Here is a 15018-nt window from a genome sequence, read left to right on the forward strand (position 1 = left end):
GTGGAAGGAAGCCGCTGTGGGAAGCAAGAGCCAGGGTTCAAGGCCCAAGGCCACTCTGCCTATGACTCACATCTGGCCACGCAGAGCGGGAAGGCTCAGCAGTGGGCAGGCCAGGTGGGAATCGCGCCCTGCAGCTCAGGCTCCCAGCCTCCAGGCCTGGCTCCTTTTGGAACCTCAGCTTCTGCATTTGTCCCGTGGGATGGGGTGGGGCGGGGCAGTGGTCATGGGGATTTATGAAAAGGGAGCACAGAGCTGGGCATACGGTGGGACCTCTGGAGGCCCCCTCCCCTTTTCCTGTCTGAGTCCTAGCACGTAGGAAATGGGTATATGGGTTGGTTTGGGGTTCCTGTTAGTCTCCTGATGGGTGAACCGTCACCCTGGTTCTAGTGAGACGTGAGTAGAGGCGAAAGGGCAGCCAGGCACTGTCTGAAAGTCAATAGCAATAACAGAAATGATTAAGCTCGTATAGTTAGTTCTTACTAAATGCTGACCCTCTGTGCTACGCCCTGTTTTCATCTTCACAGCAGTTCCATGGGGAGGCGGCCCCATTTTACAGGTGAGGTAGAATGTTCAGAGAGGTCAAGCCCCTTGCCCTAAGCCACACAGCCTGCGGATGGCAGAGCCAGAATTTGGACCCCGATCTGCCTGAATTCAAAGCCCTCGTTCTCAGCTCCAGATTTGGAGTGAGGGGGCAGTCACAGAGGACTCCTTAGCCTACACAGCTGGGAGGGCACTTAGAGGAGGCCTCTGTTTTACAGATGGGGAAACTGAGCAAGGGCCTTCCACTGGATGCCTGCCCGTTTGGAGAGTGGATATGTTTAGAAAGAAACAGCAAAGCTCCTGGCTTTAACATTTATTACAAAGTTTAAGAGTGGAGACTGGTGAGCTGCGCGCCCCCGTCCACCTCCTACCCGCCAGATCTTCTCTGCAGCTCTGGAAAAATGGTGTCCTCCTTGCTCTCCCGCCAGGGGGCGCCGCCTCCTGCCTCATCCCAGCCTCAGGCCTGGCGCCTTCAGCTCTGCCATCCAGCCGTAACTGAGACACCCCAGGATCCTAGAGTCTGGGCCTCCAGTACCCTCCTTCTCTGGGACCCAGGAGTCCCAGCCCCCAGGCACCTCCCCTTCTAACTGACAGCTGGAGGTCGTCTATAGCAGCACACTGAGGGGGCTTTGGTCGAGGGTATGTGGGGTAGTGGTGACCATTTTCCCATTTGGGGCCCCAGGGAGGGGGCCACGGCTTCCCTCCTTCAGCCATGTCCCCACCAGCAGCCACAGCGAGTCAGCCTGCTCGAATGTGAGGCCCCTTCCGTCCTCACACTTGAGGTGCTTTGTTCGTGGGGCCGGGTCAGGAGTAGCAGGGAGGATGTCCTTGACCTCAATCTTGGGGAAAGAAAGTAGCCTGGTTCTTCCTCCATGGGTCCTGGGGAGACAGAGAGATGGATGGACAGGCAGGCCGGAAATCAGAGGGAGAGGGAGAGTGGGGACACCGGGGTGGAGACAGACAGACAAACCAGCAGACAGAGGAGGAAGGAAGTGGTAGGTGTATGGGCACTAAGAGACCGGGTGCAGACGGGCATTTGGACAGGGCTCAGGGACAGGCAGAGAGAGACGGAGGCCAAGCATAGAAGAGGTGGAGGGAGCAAGCTATGGAGGGTCAGCGAAGGGGAGAAGGAATGTCTCCTTTGCTGCCAGTCCAGCCCGAACTTGGAGGCCTTTCCCCTAGACAGCCAGAGCGGAAGAGGAAGCGTGGCCTTGTCTCCAGGCCCTACCCACCCCCTTAGCCACATAGGGTGCTGGCCACAGGCACCATTCCTCCAGGATGCTTGCCTGCCCAACTCCCAGCCCCCTCACCAGCTACGTGGCCTCCTGGCTGGGTTCTGGAAGCTGCCGCGGCCCCAGGGTGGTGCTAAGCAGATCCGTCAGGGTGTCCAGCTTCCCTGCCAGGGCGTCAATCCGCTTCTCCAGGGCCTGGTGGGAGCTGCTCACACCCAGCTGCAGGTCACACAGGATCATGTGCATCTGGGCAGAGAACGGGTCGCGGCATCAGGGGCCTGGGGGACACCCCTCCCTGTCCTGCACAGTCAGGCAATGGAACCAACACTTCCTAAGTCCTTACCGGCCCTCGAGGATTATCCTCGATAATAAGTTTTCATTTCTTGACCACCTGCCCCAGCCCAGCTACTTGGCCAAGTGCATTTCATGTATGATTTAAGCTCCTTAAAGCCGTGGGGAGTGAGAATGCTGTTCCCGTGTTCACAGCTGAGGAAACTGAGGCCTGGAGCCATTAATTGACATGCCCAAGGCAGTGCCAGAACAAGGTCTAGAACGTAGGTGCTCACGAAATTTCTGTGGCGTCGATGGATGCCTGGCTTCACAATCCACACAGCCCTTCGGCTGCCTTCTCAGACTGGGAGTCATGGCTTCATCCTTGGGGGGGGGGGGTGTGAGCTTTCTGTGGGGATCCTTCAGTTCTGCGTTTGTGGCTCCATAATCTTTGCAAACGATCACCTGCCAATTCTGGCAGATCCGGGCCACCACTGCCTCACCAAGACCTGCCGTGCAGTCTAGGGACCTGCATCGGTGACTGTGTTTACCATGGCATTGGCGCCAAGGGCCACTGTTTGAATTGTCTCGGACTAATGAGAAAAAGCAAAGGCCACCGGATAAGCAAAGGCGCTGTGAGTCAAGCCAAGGGGTCCTGACATCACCACCGGCGCACTGGCCGAGTCAGTGGTCTCGGCAGGAGGTGGGCAAGCTGAGTCACACCTGGGCCGGGCCAACCTGGGGCCCTGGCCTCCTGGCCCACTCTTTACAGTAGCAGCAGAGACTGATTTGTCTGAAACAATATCACCGTCTCCGTGTCAGGGTTTTTAATTTGTATTTTATTGGTTTTGCCATTTATGTTTGAACTTGGTTGGCAAATTTGCTTTGGTTTTATTGTTGTATGAAAGTCCTGGTTGGAAGGAATTTTATGTCTGTCCACACGTAATAAACTTGACAATAAAAATAATTTAAAACCAAACACTGGAGTTCTTTGTACAGTTTCTGTTTTTTTTTAAGTTTAAAAGGGATCTGCACCTTCTGTGAGCTTAAGAAACGATTGCATCATTCATTCACTCATTCATTTATTCAGCCACAAACCTGGAATGAATGCCTGTGTGTGCCAGGCCCCTGCCAGCGGCCCCAGCCCCCCTCTTTTTCCAGACTTCCCCCCGCCCCGGGATCCTGGTACCTTGGAGATGTCCACCATCGAGTTCACTTGTTCCCGGAGCTTTCGGTGTTTCATCCGCACCTGGCGGAACCTGTGGGAAGAAGTGGGGGTCAGTTCTCCTCCAAGTGTGTTCCCCAGAAGCTGTATGAGCTTTGGGGCAGGATAAGGGAAGGAGAGACCCATGGAGACACAGTAGAAAGAGGAAAAGTTGCCAGGGAGTTGAAGGGGTGGGGGGGCGGGCTGCAGCCACGAGGCCACCTCCCTGGTGGACATTGGGGTACCCAGGCGCACAGACACTGAGACATGCAAAATAAACGGTCACAGACACACTGAGTCACTGTGACGGCCAGGCACGCACGTGCGCACACGCAGTGTAGGGAGGAGGCGACGTGGGCACAGGTGCACGTGGTGTGTGCGCACACAGAGCGGCCCTCACCTGTTGATGGCGGCCAGCAGCCTGCACTGGTGCCTGCGGGTGGCTCCAGAGTCCTTCCTGCATGTGTGTTTATAAAACATCCAGGCTTCTTGCAGCACCCGGGCAGCCGACTCCTTCATCTGGGGGGAGCGGCACGGTGTCAGTGGACACAGACCCCTAAGCTCTGGGAAGAGGGGGATGGGCCTGGACTTCTGGGTCTTGAAGGAGGGGTGTGCTCTGGGTGCTGGCCGCCCACCCTCACCTCCTTGGCATACTGGATGTCCATCATGAAGTTGTGCACGTGCTTCTCTGCCTTATTAAACTCCAGCTTCCGGGCCACCACGGCCACCAGCAGGGCTGTGCAGCAGACACCCTGTGGGCACAGCAGGCGCTATGACACGAGGGCTGTGGGGCTCCATGGGCCAGCCCCATGCCACCACCTCTCTCTCCTTGAAGCCCCCCACAATGGCCACAGAAGGCAGGCAGGACCACCCCGAGTTGACAGACAAGCAGACAGGCTCAGCGAGGAGCACAAGGATCCCAGGGCTGGGATGGGTGGCGCCGGGGTCAGAAACCAAGTGTCTCAGCCCCAATCCTGTGCAGAGTATTCACACCACCAGAATGTCTTCTTTCATTAAGAGTATGATTGGAGGAAGGGGAGAAGGGCTGGTCGGGGCGAGGGGCAGACTTCAGGCTCCTGCGAGACCCCTGCTCACACCTAATTGGCCATCAGGTCACCGAGGGTGTGCCTCACCCTCTTTCCCACCCCCACAACCTCTGCCCATCCTCTCCCTCCTGGACCATCTCCAGCCTCCCACTCACCCCACCCTGACCCCAGAAAGATCTAACCCCCACTTAGGACCCTGCCCCCCTCACCCTAATATCCTTCTAGGCTCCCACTGCCCCAAACTTCTTAGCCCAGCTCTCAAGGCCTTCCAAGGTCCAGGCCTCTCTGCCTCTGCCCAGCCTCCCTCTCAGACAGCTCAGCCAGGGCTTCCTTCTGCTTCACCTGTCTGAGCACCTTGGTCCAAGCACTCACTCTTCTCCCTTCCTTCTCCCAAGGCCTCTGATCCTTCAAGGCCCCATCAAATCCCAACTGCCCTGTGGCCCCTGCTCGCTCTTGAGTTAGAAGGAAACTTCTGAGGCCCTCCCCCACCCCACAAGCGAGGAAGTGTTTCAGCTCTGGACCACTCAGAGCAATTTACCAGCAACAAACATTGGCTCCGGGACTGCTTGGGTTCCAAGTCCAGCTCTGAGCAAGTTATTTAATCTCTCAGTGCCTCAGTTTCTTGTCTGAAAAATGGGCATGCTCACAGTATTACTCTGTGGACTCCGTAAGTCAACACCTGGAAACCGTTGAGAGCAGAGACCTGCACAGAGTGTGCTCAAGAAAAGTTAGCTAGTGTCATTCCATTGCACTGTGGAGCTTGAGCCAGGAGCGGGCTGTGAGTTCTAGTGCAGGTCACTGGGTCTCTCTAAGTCTCAGTTTCTCCTTTTGACAAATGAAGGAGGAGGCCCCGGGCAGCCCTGAGGGTCCCTGACCCTTTGGGAGTGTTTGCCTGCCTGAGTCTCTGTGCCTCTCTCCTAGTCACAAAGACTCACCACTGGGGGCAGGGGTCACATTTCCCTGCCACCCCACCCATCCCTTGTGGACCGAGGGCTTGGGGATGCAACACGTCCTTCCTGGGATGTCAGGACTGGGGGCTGGCAGCTTGAGTCCCTGAGGGTGAGGGGAGCCAGAGCTCATGGGGAGGTGAAGGCCAAGGCATTGGGTGCTGGGTCCTGGAGGGGGCTGGGTGGCGGGAACAGGACGCCCGGGTCTATGAAGGGGAGGGGGTGGATGTCTGGATTCGGGAGGAGGCTTAAGTCGGGTTGGGGAGCCCCTGCCTCATCCCTGAGTGCACAGGAGCTGGGGTGGGGTGGCCGGATGCCTGGGGCCAGTTACGATAACAGCCTCCCCACCCCCACGCCCAGCCCGTTTCCTGAGCATTCCCTTTACATGCTTTAAGTCATCAAATCTCGGGAACCCCACGAAGAGTACACAAGTGTAGCATCCCATTTTACAGATGTGGAAACTGAGGCCCAGAGAGATTACTGGGCTTGCTCCCAGCTAGGAGCAGAAGCAGGATTGGAACCCAGGCAGCCTGGCCCCACAGGCGTGCTCGTGATGACTAGACTCTGTGGCCTGATGGAGGCTGGGAGACTGGATTCCTGGGTCCTAGAGGAGCCTAGAGCTGGGAAACCAGGTGCCTGAGTCATAGATGGTGGGGCTTGGGGTGGGGGCAGGATGCCTGAGCCTAGATGGGGCTAGGAGCTGATTCCTGGATTCTGGAGGAAATGAGGCTCGGCAGTCAGGGGCCTGGGTCCCTGAGGAGGATGAGGGCTGGGGTCCTAGGTCCCACAGAGAGTAAGGACTTAGGGGATGGATTCCCAGGTTTGAAAAGGAAATGGGGCTGAATGTCTATGTCCTGGAGACGGAAGGGGGCTGTGGGGGTTCAGACACCCGAGATTCTCAGGGGTGTCCCTGAGTGCCTTTGTCGACGCTATGGGTTCCTGGGGCCCAGGGGATGAGCAGTTTGGGATAGGTGCAGGGCCCCTGAGGGGGCTGTACTCACCATGACCCCAGTGCAGAGGCAGATAATCTTGCCCCACATGGTGCCCGGGACCACATCCCCGTAGCCGATGGTCAGGAATGTGATGGGGATCAGCCACAGTGTGTCTGAAAGTTGCCCGGTGGCATTAACGCCCTGCCTATGGGGAAGGGTGGGTTAGTTCTGAAACCCCACCCCAGGGCTTCCCCTGATGTTTGATACCCTCCTTCCTAGCACACACACCCACAGTCCCAAGAAGCGCTCAGAGAGAGAGCCAGTAAGTTCCGGGCTTTGAAGAACCTGCCTGGCCTCCTCTGCTGTGTAACCTAGGCAAGATGATCAACCACTCTGGGCTGTGGGATCCAGCCAATTCCAAAGCCTGTTTGGTTTGGGCAAGGCTGCCAGGGCTGCTGCATTGGAGCGTGTGGTCGAGGGGTTGAGGGGGCCCAGAAACCCAGCCCGAGGTCCACGAGGTCCACACCTCGGAGCCTGGCAGGGGGCTGTATCCACCCAGAGGAAGGGCGCCTTTTTCTAATTTGCACAAAGATGCTGTGTGGCCTAGAGGTGGCCGTATAAGGACTAAAGTGGTGGAACTCGAAAAGGCTTGGCAGGACTCTGCCCTCCTTTCCCCTCACTTTACAGAAGGGGACATTTAGGTCTAGCCATGGAAGGGATCGAACATCGGCATTTGTCTGACCTTGGCCCACAGACCCTTTGCATCAGGGCCACTTCGTTCATGAGGCCCAGACTCCTCAGACGCACTCAGTTAGCACTCAGTTAGCGTCTGGACGTGGGGCCCGAATCTGCGCTGTGAGTAACCCCACCCCCTCACCCCCAAATGCATTCAAGTTGGAGGACTGCTGCCTCCGGATTCAGAAATGTGGCTCCGTCCCCATCCCGTTTTTCACATGAGACACACGCTGGGAGGAGCATTCACGGATCCCGATTCCCACCAATTTCCCAATTGGGGAAACTGAGATCCTGCCAGGTGAATGAGTTTAAAGTCATGAAAGATTCGAATTGCCAGGGAGACTCTAGATGGTGGAATCTGACGCCCATTTTGCAGATGAGGAAAGAGAGGCTCAGAGAGGAGAGGTCTCCAGCTCCCCTCCAGAGTCTGCCAGATGTTCTAACCAGAGGTTCTCAGACCTGAGCAGGCATCAGAACCACCTGTTAAGGCAGATGGCTGGGCTCCACGCGCCAGAGTTTTGGATTTGTAAGTCTGGGTGGGGTCTGGTCCTGGAACCACACTTTGAGACCCACTGGCTAAGATGACAACACCCCTCCCCCCCACATGTGGGAGAGAGATTGAGGCCCTGAAAGGAGACAGGCCCGGCATCAGGTCAGTGTCCAGCAAGCAGCCCTGAGTCCCATCCCAATGCCCTGCAGGGAATTCCCTTCCAGAGCAGCCCCAAAGCACCCGCAGCCCGGGGTCACCAGGAGCCCCTACAGTGCGTCTGTGCTAATTGGGAAAGGTGTCCCCTCCCTCCAAGTCAGATGCAATTGTTAGCCGGGCCCCAGAGCCTCGGTTTGGAGAGTGAACCGGTGCCTGGAAACCGAGGCAGGAGAGGTTTGGAAGCCGGAAGGGAAGGGCTTCCTAGGTATGTGTATCTGGGGAGACTGGAGGCTGCAGGTGGAGGAAGGGCTGGGTCTGGGCTGTTGGTTCCTTCCACCCCAGTGGATGAGAGTGTGGACAGATCTTAGCGAGGAGGGGTGAGGGGGAGGTGGGTGGAAAATGTGAGCTTTTTCCACTGCCAACCTGCACCACCGTACAGGGCGGCTATGGCCGTCTGCGGTTCCTCCAGGTGCTCCACGTACCCGCCCCCGCCAGGCACCCTCACCTCTCAGCCACCGACAGCACCCAGGCGGTGGTAAGCCAGAGGCCAAGCGTGAGGCAGAGCAGCAGGCGGCCGGGGTGCGTGTTCATGTACAGCTTGGCCACGAACCAGTGGCGGAAGCGGACCTGGTTGAGGGCGCCGATGCTGCGGTAGGACGCGTTGAGCAGGACGCCGCTGCGCAGGAGCACCGCGCGGGGCACCAGGTAGAGGCGCAGCAGCATGGCCAGCGACAGCAGCGCCTCCCCCTGGCTCAGGAAGCTGGGCCACGACTGCGTCGCAGGGGGCAGCGCCCCCGACCCCAGCGCGCACGGCAGGCCGCGCACCGGCACCGGGTGCAGCCCGCACACCACCAGCTCCAGCGCGATCTGCGCCGCCTGCCGCCCCGTCAGCGCCACGCGCCAGTCCCGGAGCCCGTTGTCCGTCATGAACAGCTGCGGGGAGGGGACAGACCGGGGGAGGGGTGGGTCGCACGAAGGTCTGGCCGCTGCCCGCCAGCCTGCTTGGGGAGATAAGGGGGCTCCCCCATCAGGCCGGGGAGGGAGGCAGATAGCGCAGGGGCCAGGGGCCCGGGGGGGCTGGGGAGGGTGGGGAAGGAGCAGGGCAGGACCTGAGCAAGGCATCTCGCCTTCTCCTCCCCTAGTTCAGCCCACTTCCAGAACTTTCTGCCCAGAAGCACTTATTGAACTCCTACTGTGTGCCTGACATCGTTTTATATCTTGAGGCTGTGGGTGAAGAAAACGCAAACCTCTGCCTCCCTGGAGCTTACATTCCCCATCCGTAAGCCATTCCTACTCCTGTCTCTGTGGACACGCGTAGTCATCATCACCGGCATCCCATTGGCAGTGACGGTAGCTGAGCCCTTCAGACGTAGGGGAACTGCTGTATCCCCTTCGCACATTGTGACTCAGTGAATGCCCACAGCACAGTGAGATAGAGAGCATTAGTGCCCCCATTTCATAGACCTGGACACTGAGGCCCAGGTCCCTCGGCTGAGCCGTGGCACAGCTGGGCTACAAACCCAGGACACTGAACTGCTCGAATGATTGCTATTAATGATAATATGTACTTCTTACTGAGCACCTCGTAAGTCCCAGGCCCTGGACGGGGCATTACCACACGTGGCCAATAACCCCCGTTTGATACAGGAAGGTAGGGGGGATGGGGAGAAGGGCAGCAGGATCTAGGCCGTCGGGGATGGGACAAGAAGGGGAGGAGTGGAGAGGGGAATGTCCCAGTGAGACAGGATACTGGAGGGGGGGATATAGGCTCCTGAGTCTGGGGGGTTTTGGCGCAGAGGTGGGGACCTCAGGAGTGGGGAAGGAGCTATGGGCACAGCCATGATCTCAGGTTGCTTGGGACTGGAATATAGGTGCAGACTCAAGGATGGAGGACAGAGATCTGAGAGGCTGGGCCTGGAGTGAGGCTGCCTGGGGGTCAGATGGACAGAAGCCTGGAGGCGGGAACTCTCAGCATCAAGGGGAGACCGAGTGTGCCAGGGGAGACCGGGGTTTGCAGGTGAAGGAAGGGCTGCCTGGTTCATCCCATCCCGGTGGGTGAGGGTGAGGGTGTGGACGCCTCTCAGGGTGGAGGAACCTCATTACTCAGCCCAGGACCGGGAGGAGGTGGAAAGTGTGAGCTGACAGGGTGTGGTGGGGGCTGGGGCAGGGGGAGCAAGGCAGGGGCTCAGGGCGGGGCCTGCCTTACCTGGACCTCTTTGGCGTGAAAGGCCAAGATAAGGCAAAGGAGCAGGAAGGTGGAGATGCTGATCAGGCATTGAACCAGGAACAGGTAGAGTGCCCACTGTTGGAGGGATGGAAAGAGGGGTGAGATCCCAGCTGCCCACCAGCTCAGTCCCCCCCACCTTCCCCAATCCGCCATCCCTTCTTACTCCCCAATTTCCTAGCCTCCTTCCCCCACCCCCACCACCAACCCAGTGCCTCCTGGTGTCTCAGTTCTGAGGAAGTCTCAAGACCATCACCCGGCCCCCAGGGAGAGTGCCCTCTTCCTTCCCATCCAGGCAACCCTGTCCTGGATGCCGGCGTCCACCCTCCTCCTCAGCTCTTCTCCTGGGACCCGCACCCCTGAGGGGAGACCTTGAAACTGACATTCCTTCTTAATTCCCGTCCCCTTCCCCATCAGAAATAGTTCTTCAGTCCTGTGTGTGTGTGGTGGTGGGGGGGGGGGGTCTAGAAACAGACATGTTGCCTCTAGAGAGTGCCCCCTCCCCCCACCTTCCCACTCAGCCGGTCCTGCCCTAGAAAGCAACTTCAAGCTCCCCTCCCCTCAATTCCTGAGGAGCCTAGAAATTATCATTCAGTCCTCAAGGAATAAATGACAGCCTCCCCTGCTCTCATCCAGGGGGCAGAATCCCTGAGACCCCAGCCCCAGCTCTGAGAAAGGCCCCCCAGTCCTTGCCCTTGTGTCTCCTCCCCCTCACCCCCACCCCCCACCTCCTGCCCTCTCTCCTGGCTCTAAGCCCAGGGCAGATCTGGCCGGAAGCACATGTCTCCAGAAACCACGGAGAAGTTTTGTTTCCCTCTCTTTGTGTGGCAATACCTTGGAGGAACCTAGAATTCTGGAGGGAGTGATTTAGAGGGGACTGGGACTGCTGGATTCCCTAGGAGGGGGTGGGGGGTCCCTGCCTGGGGGGTGTTGTCAGGGGAAGGGGGCCACCTGGTCTGCCAGGCTTGGCTCAGCACCTGTTTCTCCCAAGACAGCAGCCAGCCGCCCCCTGGCCCGGCGAGCCCCGCCTCTGTGCAGGGGAAGAGGGCCAGTTTCCTGCTCCGGGGGGCCTGCCCCCCCACCCCTCCCTGAACAATGGTGCTGTTGTCCCTAGCCCTCCCCCACCCCTTCATCCTTCTATGGCTCCCCATTCCCAGTCTCTTTCTTCAGTTTGTCCCAAACTCTGCCCCACCAGATATAGCCCCCCTCCGCACACTGCATCCATGTCCCCGCCCCCACCACTCTGGTGGTCCTCTCTGCTTTGCCAATTCCTCTTCCCCCAGATCCCGGACCGCTTTCTCTGTGGCTGTACCTTTCTCTCCTCCTGCGTCTCTGTCTCTCTGTGCATCTCTGCCTCTCTGCACCTCTCTCCATCCCCCCCGATGTCTTTGTCTTGTTCCCCTGCCCTCCCTGGGGTTGGCACCAGCCTTTCCTCCAGCTCTCCTCCCTAGTGAACAGGTGTCTGGGTCCCTGCAAAATGAGTGCATCAGACTGAGATGGGGCGGGGGGCATGGATGTTATCAAGTCAGTCTAGAAAGGGGGCTGAGGAGGACTCCTAGGGTCAGGTATTTCAACCCTCACCCCCAGTTTACAGATGGGGAAACTGAGGCTCAGAGAATGACAGCAGGTTTCCCAGAGTCCCACTGCTGGAGGGAGCAGCCTGGCAGGTGGTAGAGAAAAGGAAGAAAGGAGAGTTGAGAAGGTGGAGGGAGGGGGTGGGGTAGGAAAGCCCCCTGTCCTTTCCCATCTGCCAGCTCTCCCCTGTCCTTGCCTCCCCTGCTGGGTGGGGTGCTGAAGCGGAGGAGCCGAGGGCAGGCCTGGACCATGCTTCCTGTTGGCATGGGCTTCGGCGGCCCCACCCCCTCAGTGCCCGCTGCCCTCGCCTCGGCTGCCTGACCAAAGGAAGCCAGCCTGCCTCAACCCTCCGTGTGGCTCCCGGTCACTTCAGAGCTGCCTGCCTCCCCCAGCCCCAAATCCAACCCTGAGCCTTCGTCTCCCAGGAATCTTCCCAACCCCATCCTCAAATCAGTGCCCCCCGACCAGCCCAGTTCCACACCCCTTACCCCAGACAGGTCTCCAACCCCTCCTTTCCTGTTGAGCAATTCTGTTCTGTCCTCAAGCCACCGATTCCAACCCATGGCTTCCATCCACCCCATCACTGCCCAGAGCAGGGCTGGAATGTGTCGGGAGCCTGCTCAAACCTGTCCTGGCCCCACCTGTCCTCCCCACTCACACTAGCCTCAAAGTCACCGCTTCCCCCAAAAGATGCTCTGAGCCTCCTCCCTCAGACCCAGGGGTCCAGGCCCCCAGCCCCTCCTCCCTCAGACCCAGGGGTCCAGGCCCCCGGCCCCTCCTCCCTCAGACCCAGGGGTCCAGGCCCCCGGCCCCTCCTCCCTCAGACCCAGGAGTCCAGGCCCCCAGCCCCTCCTCCCCTGGGACTCAGGAGTCCAGGCTGGCTACTGTAAACCTACCTCTCCATTATTTCCGAGACTAAATAGTGTGTAGATTATGGGGAAGCTGAGCTTCTTAATGATGGAGATGGGAGAGCAGGGGGTTGTTTTCCGTTTTCTACCCCCACCCCAGCCAGTTTCTTCTGGTCTCTGCCCTTTGCTACAGAGGTACTAGGTAAACTTTAGATAAGGACCGAGGAGCCACCGCCTACTGGAAAAAGTTAGTCTTTCTTCCCACCCTCCCTTCACCGAACTTGGGGTTACCTGCCCCCAATCTGCTCGTGGGAGACTCAGGAATCTGATCAGCCACCCCCTGGCCTCCAGGGCTCCTGGACCTCCTGCTGTCTAATTGCAACACCTTCAAAGATTGAGATGCTGTGACACCTCTTGTGTTCCTTTCGCAGAGAGAGTCCCCAGCATTTACCTCCCCAGGTCCCAGGAGTCTATCCTCCAGCCCCTCCTCCCTCAGACCCAGAAGTCCAGGCCCCCAGCCTCCTGTGGCCCAGGATAAGGGCTCCACTCACCGAGCACCCCCCGAACCATAGCATCTCTGCGTGTAGCACCATGAGTCCGATGCCAATTCCTGCCAGTGCCAGTGCCCAGCCAGCCAGCCACTTCTCCTGCTCCAGCAGGCGCTTTCGCTGCCGCAGGGCCCCCAGGCCCAGCACCAGCTCCCCGCCCATGGCCCCCGGGGTCTTGGGGCTCAGCCAACTTCCTGCCCAGGGTCCCCCACCTCGCAGCACACAAAGGCCAGCCACTGTGGCTTGCAGGTCTTCGGCCTGCTCTACACGCTGGCTCTGGGGCTCTTGCTTTGAGGCACAGCGGAGTCTGTGCCCTCTGGGGGGTGGTGACGGCGGGGCGGGGAGGGGCAGAGGAGGCCTCTGGGCAGAGGGGAGGCTCCCCACCCCCCTTCTCAGACTAAGGAGGGGCTGGGGTGTGTCCTGGGGCAGAGCAAGGAAGAGGCGTGCATCCACGTGGATAAAGACACATGCTGACACACAATGGGCTTCATCACACACAACGGTCTGCCCCGAGTAAAGCACACCTACACTCAGCCACACCCACACACCACAAGACGCCAGGCAATATACCCTTACACGCAGCCTGGCCGGAATCAAAACCTAACACACAGGGGCACACAACACAACCTACACCAAGTGACTCACAACTCCCGACAAACTCTGAAACCCACAGCCACACCCAGACACCACACACGTGGTGTGACACACACCAATGAGGCAGACAGCGCCCCGTGGCACATGCGGCCACCCAAATATTGTCCACACACAGGCACAAACATTACAGTCAAAATTGGCACAACATTCTCCGACACAAACAGCCACACCCGGACTCTGGACATCTGTAACTACACAAACACAACATATACCAAGTGTTCCACAAACACACAATATGTATCAACAGAGCGATACCCAAATGCCACACACAACATATCTATGTAAACAGTGCACTTGCAGTGTCCTAAACATTACACACCCCTGGAATGATACCTGACGTGTACAGACACACAACATTTAGGACACACCCCTGGCAGTCCCCAGTCACCTGGCACACGGCGATGTGCACACTGACACACATCATGGCATGTGGTGACCCAAACACATATGCTCATAGAATGATTCACAAGACACACGGATTCACCCTGACACACAATATACGCCAGTGTGCAACGCCATTCAAACGTCCAGTCAGAGAACAATATGAATGGACGCACATTCATACTGCGGTGCACAGTGACACACACAGCGACCCAAGCAGCATGTGCCCAAAGATATGTTTTGGTGCATCACACAGGACACAGCCCAGAATGGTGCCCCAGGGGAGGGGGCTGGGGGGCACAGGCTGCATGGACCCCGAGCCCAGCGCAATGTGGACAGAGTAAAGCACCATCACCTCCCACTGACAAGCCACCTCCAAACACCACACTCCACACCCACCCTACGGCCCAGCACATGATCTACTCCAACAGTGTGGCCACACAAACCCAACACATACAGAGTATTACACAGACACCCAACAACACAGTATTTCCCAGTACCACCTGTCACAAACACCGTGTGTCGCATGAAACGGCAGATGTGACCCACTGATGCTGCGGGCACTTAGGCCTGCAACAACACCACACACAACACCAGGGGACACCCCCCAGCACAGTATAATACACAGCTGCACAAACACAACACACTCTGAGTGTGGGCACCCGGGCTGCGCTCTTGGCCGAGAAAGCAGAGGCCCCCGGCATGGACAGACACCTTGACGTGAGACGCAGGGCCACATCGCTGAACGATGCACAACTTTACACACACAACTCCCATCAAGAGACACACAGACAATGATGCACAATGACTCCAAGGGTGACACACAATGTAGAATGTGACCCCTTGCAGCAGCACAGAATTAACACATGATCTGGACACTGTACCTTTGGACACAGATCCAAGCCCTCATGCAGCAACACACGGGGACACACTGGTGTGGTGACACAAGACGCCTCGCACAGCATCACACACTCATCTCAACACGCCCGGTGGTCCCCTGGATGGCACCCTTGGGGGAACACACAGACATAACCCCTCTCCCCTCCCATGTTGTATGTCATGCAGGAACATGGACCCGCCAGCCATGGAGAAACGAGACACTCACGCACAGACGTGCTGGCATCACACCAACACAACCCACACAGACACACCCAGAGACACCAGACACAGACTCTCCCAGTGACAAAAACACAACCGGTGCTGGTGCCCCGCCCCATGGCACGTGTGTGATTCCCA

General features: G+C 58.3%; 1 protein-coding gene across 2 annotated transcripts; it reads right to left on the minus strand.

The window, feature by feature from the left end:
* Positions 1-838: 838 nt before the first annotated feature.
* On the minus strand, positions 839-13416 carry KCNN4 (potassium calcium-activated channel subfamily N member 4). 2 transcript variants are annotated; one of them, XM_023649817.2, is made up of 9 exons: positions 12751-13416; positions 9759-9854; positions 8058-8485; positions 6241-6376; positions 3888-3998; positions 3647-3765; positions 3232-3301; positions 1851-2018; positions 839-1419 (listed from the first exon to the last, which is right to left on the minus strand). In XM_023649817.2, exons 1-8 carry the CDS (start codon positions 12907-12909, stop codon positions 1854-1856), a joined length of 1284 nt encoding a protein of 427 aa, XP_023505585.1. In that variant the 5' UTR covers positions 12910-13416; the 3' UTR covers positions 839-1419; positions 1851-1853. The 2 variants fall into 2 exon arrangements, with proteins under 2 accessions (XP_023505585.1, XP_023505586.1); XM_023649818.2 differs by lacking the exon at positions 12751-13416 and adding an exon at positions 11840-11945.
* Positions 13417-15018: the final 1602 nt, after the last annotated feature.

Source organism: Equus caballus, chromosome 10 (assembly GCF_041296265.1).
Source record: "Equus caballus isolate H_3958 breed thoroughbred chromosome 10, TB-T2T, whole genome shotgun sequence".
Taxonomy (NCBI): domain Eukaryota; kingdom Metazoa; phylum Chordata; class Mammalia; order Perissodactyla; family Equidae; genus Equus; species Equus caballus.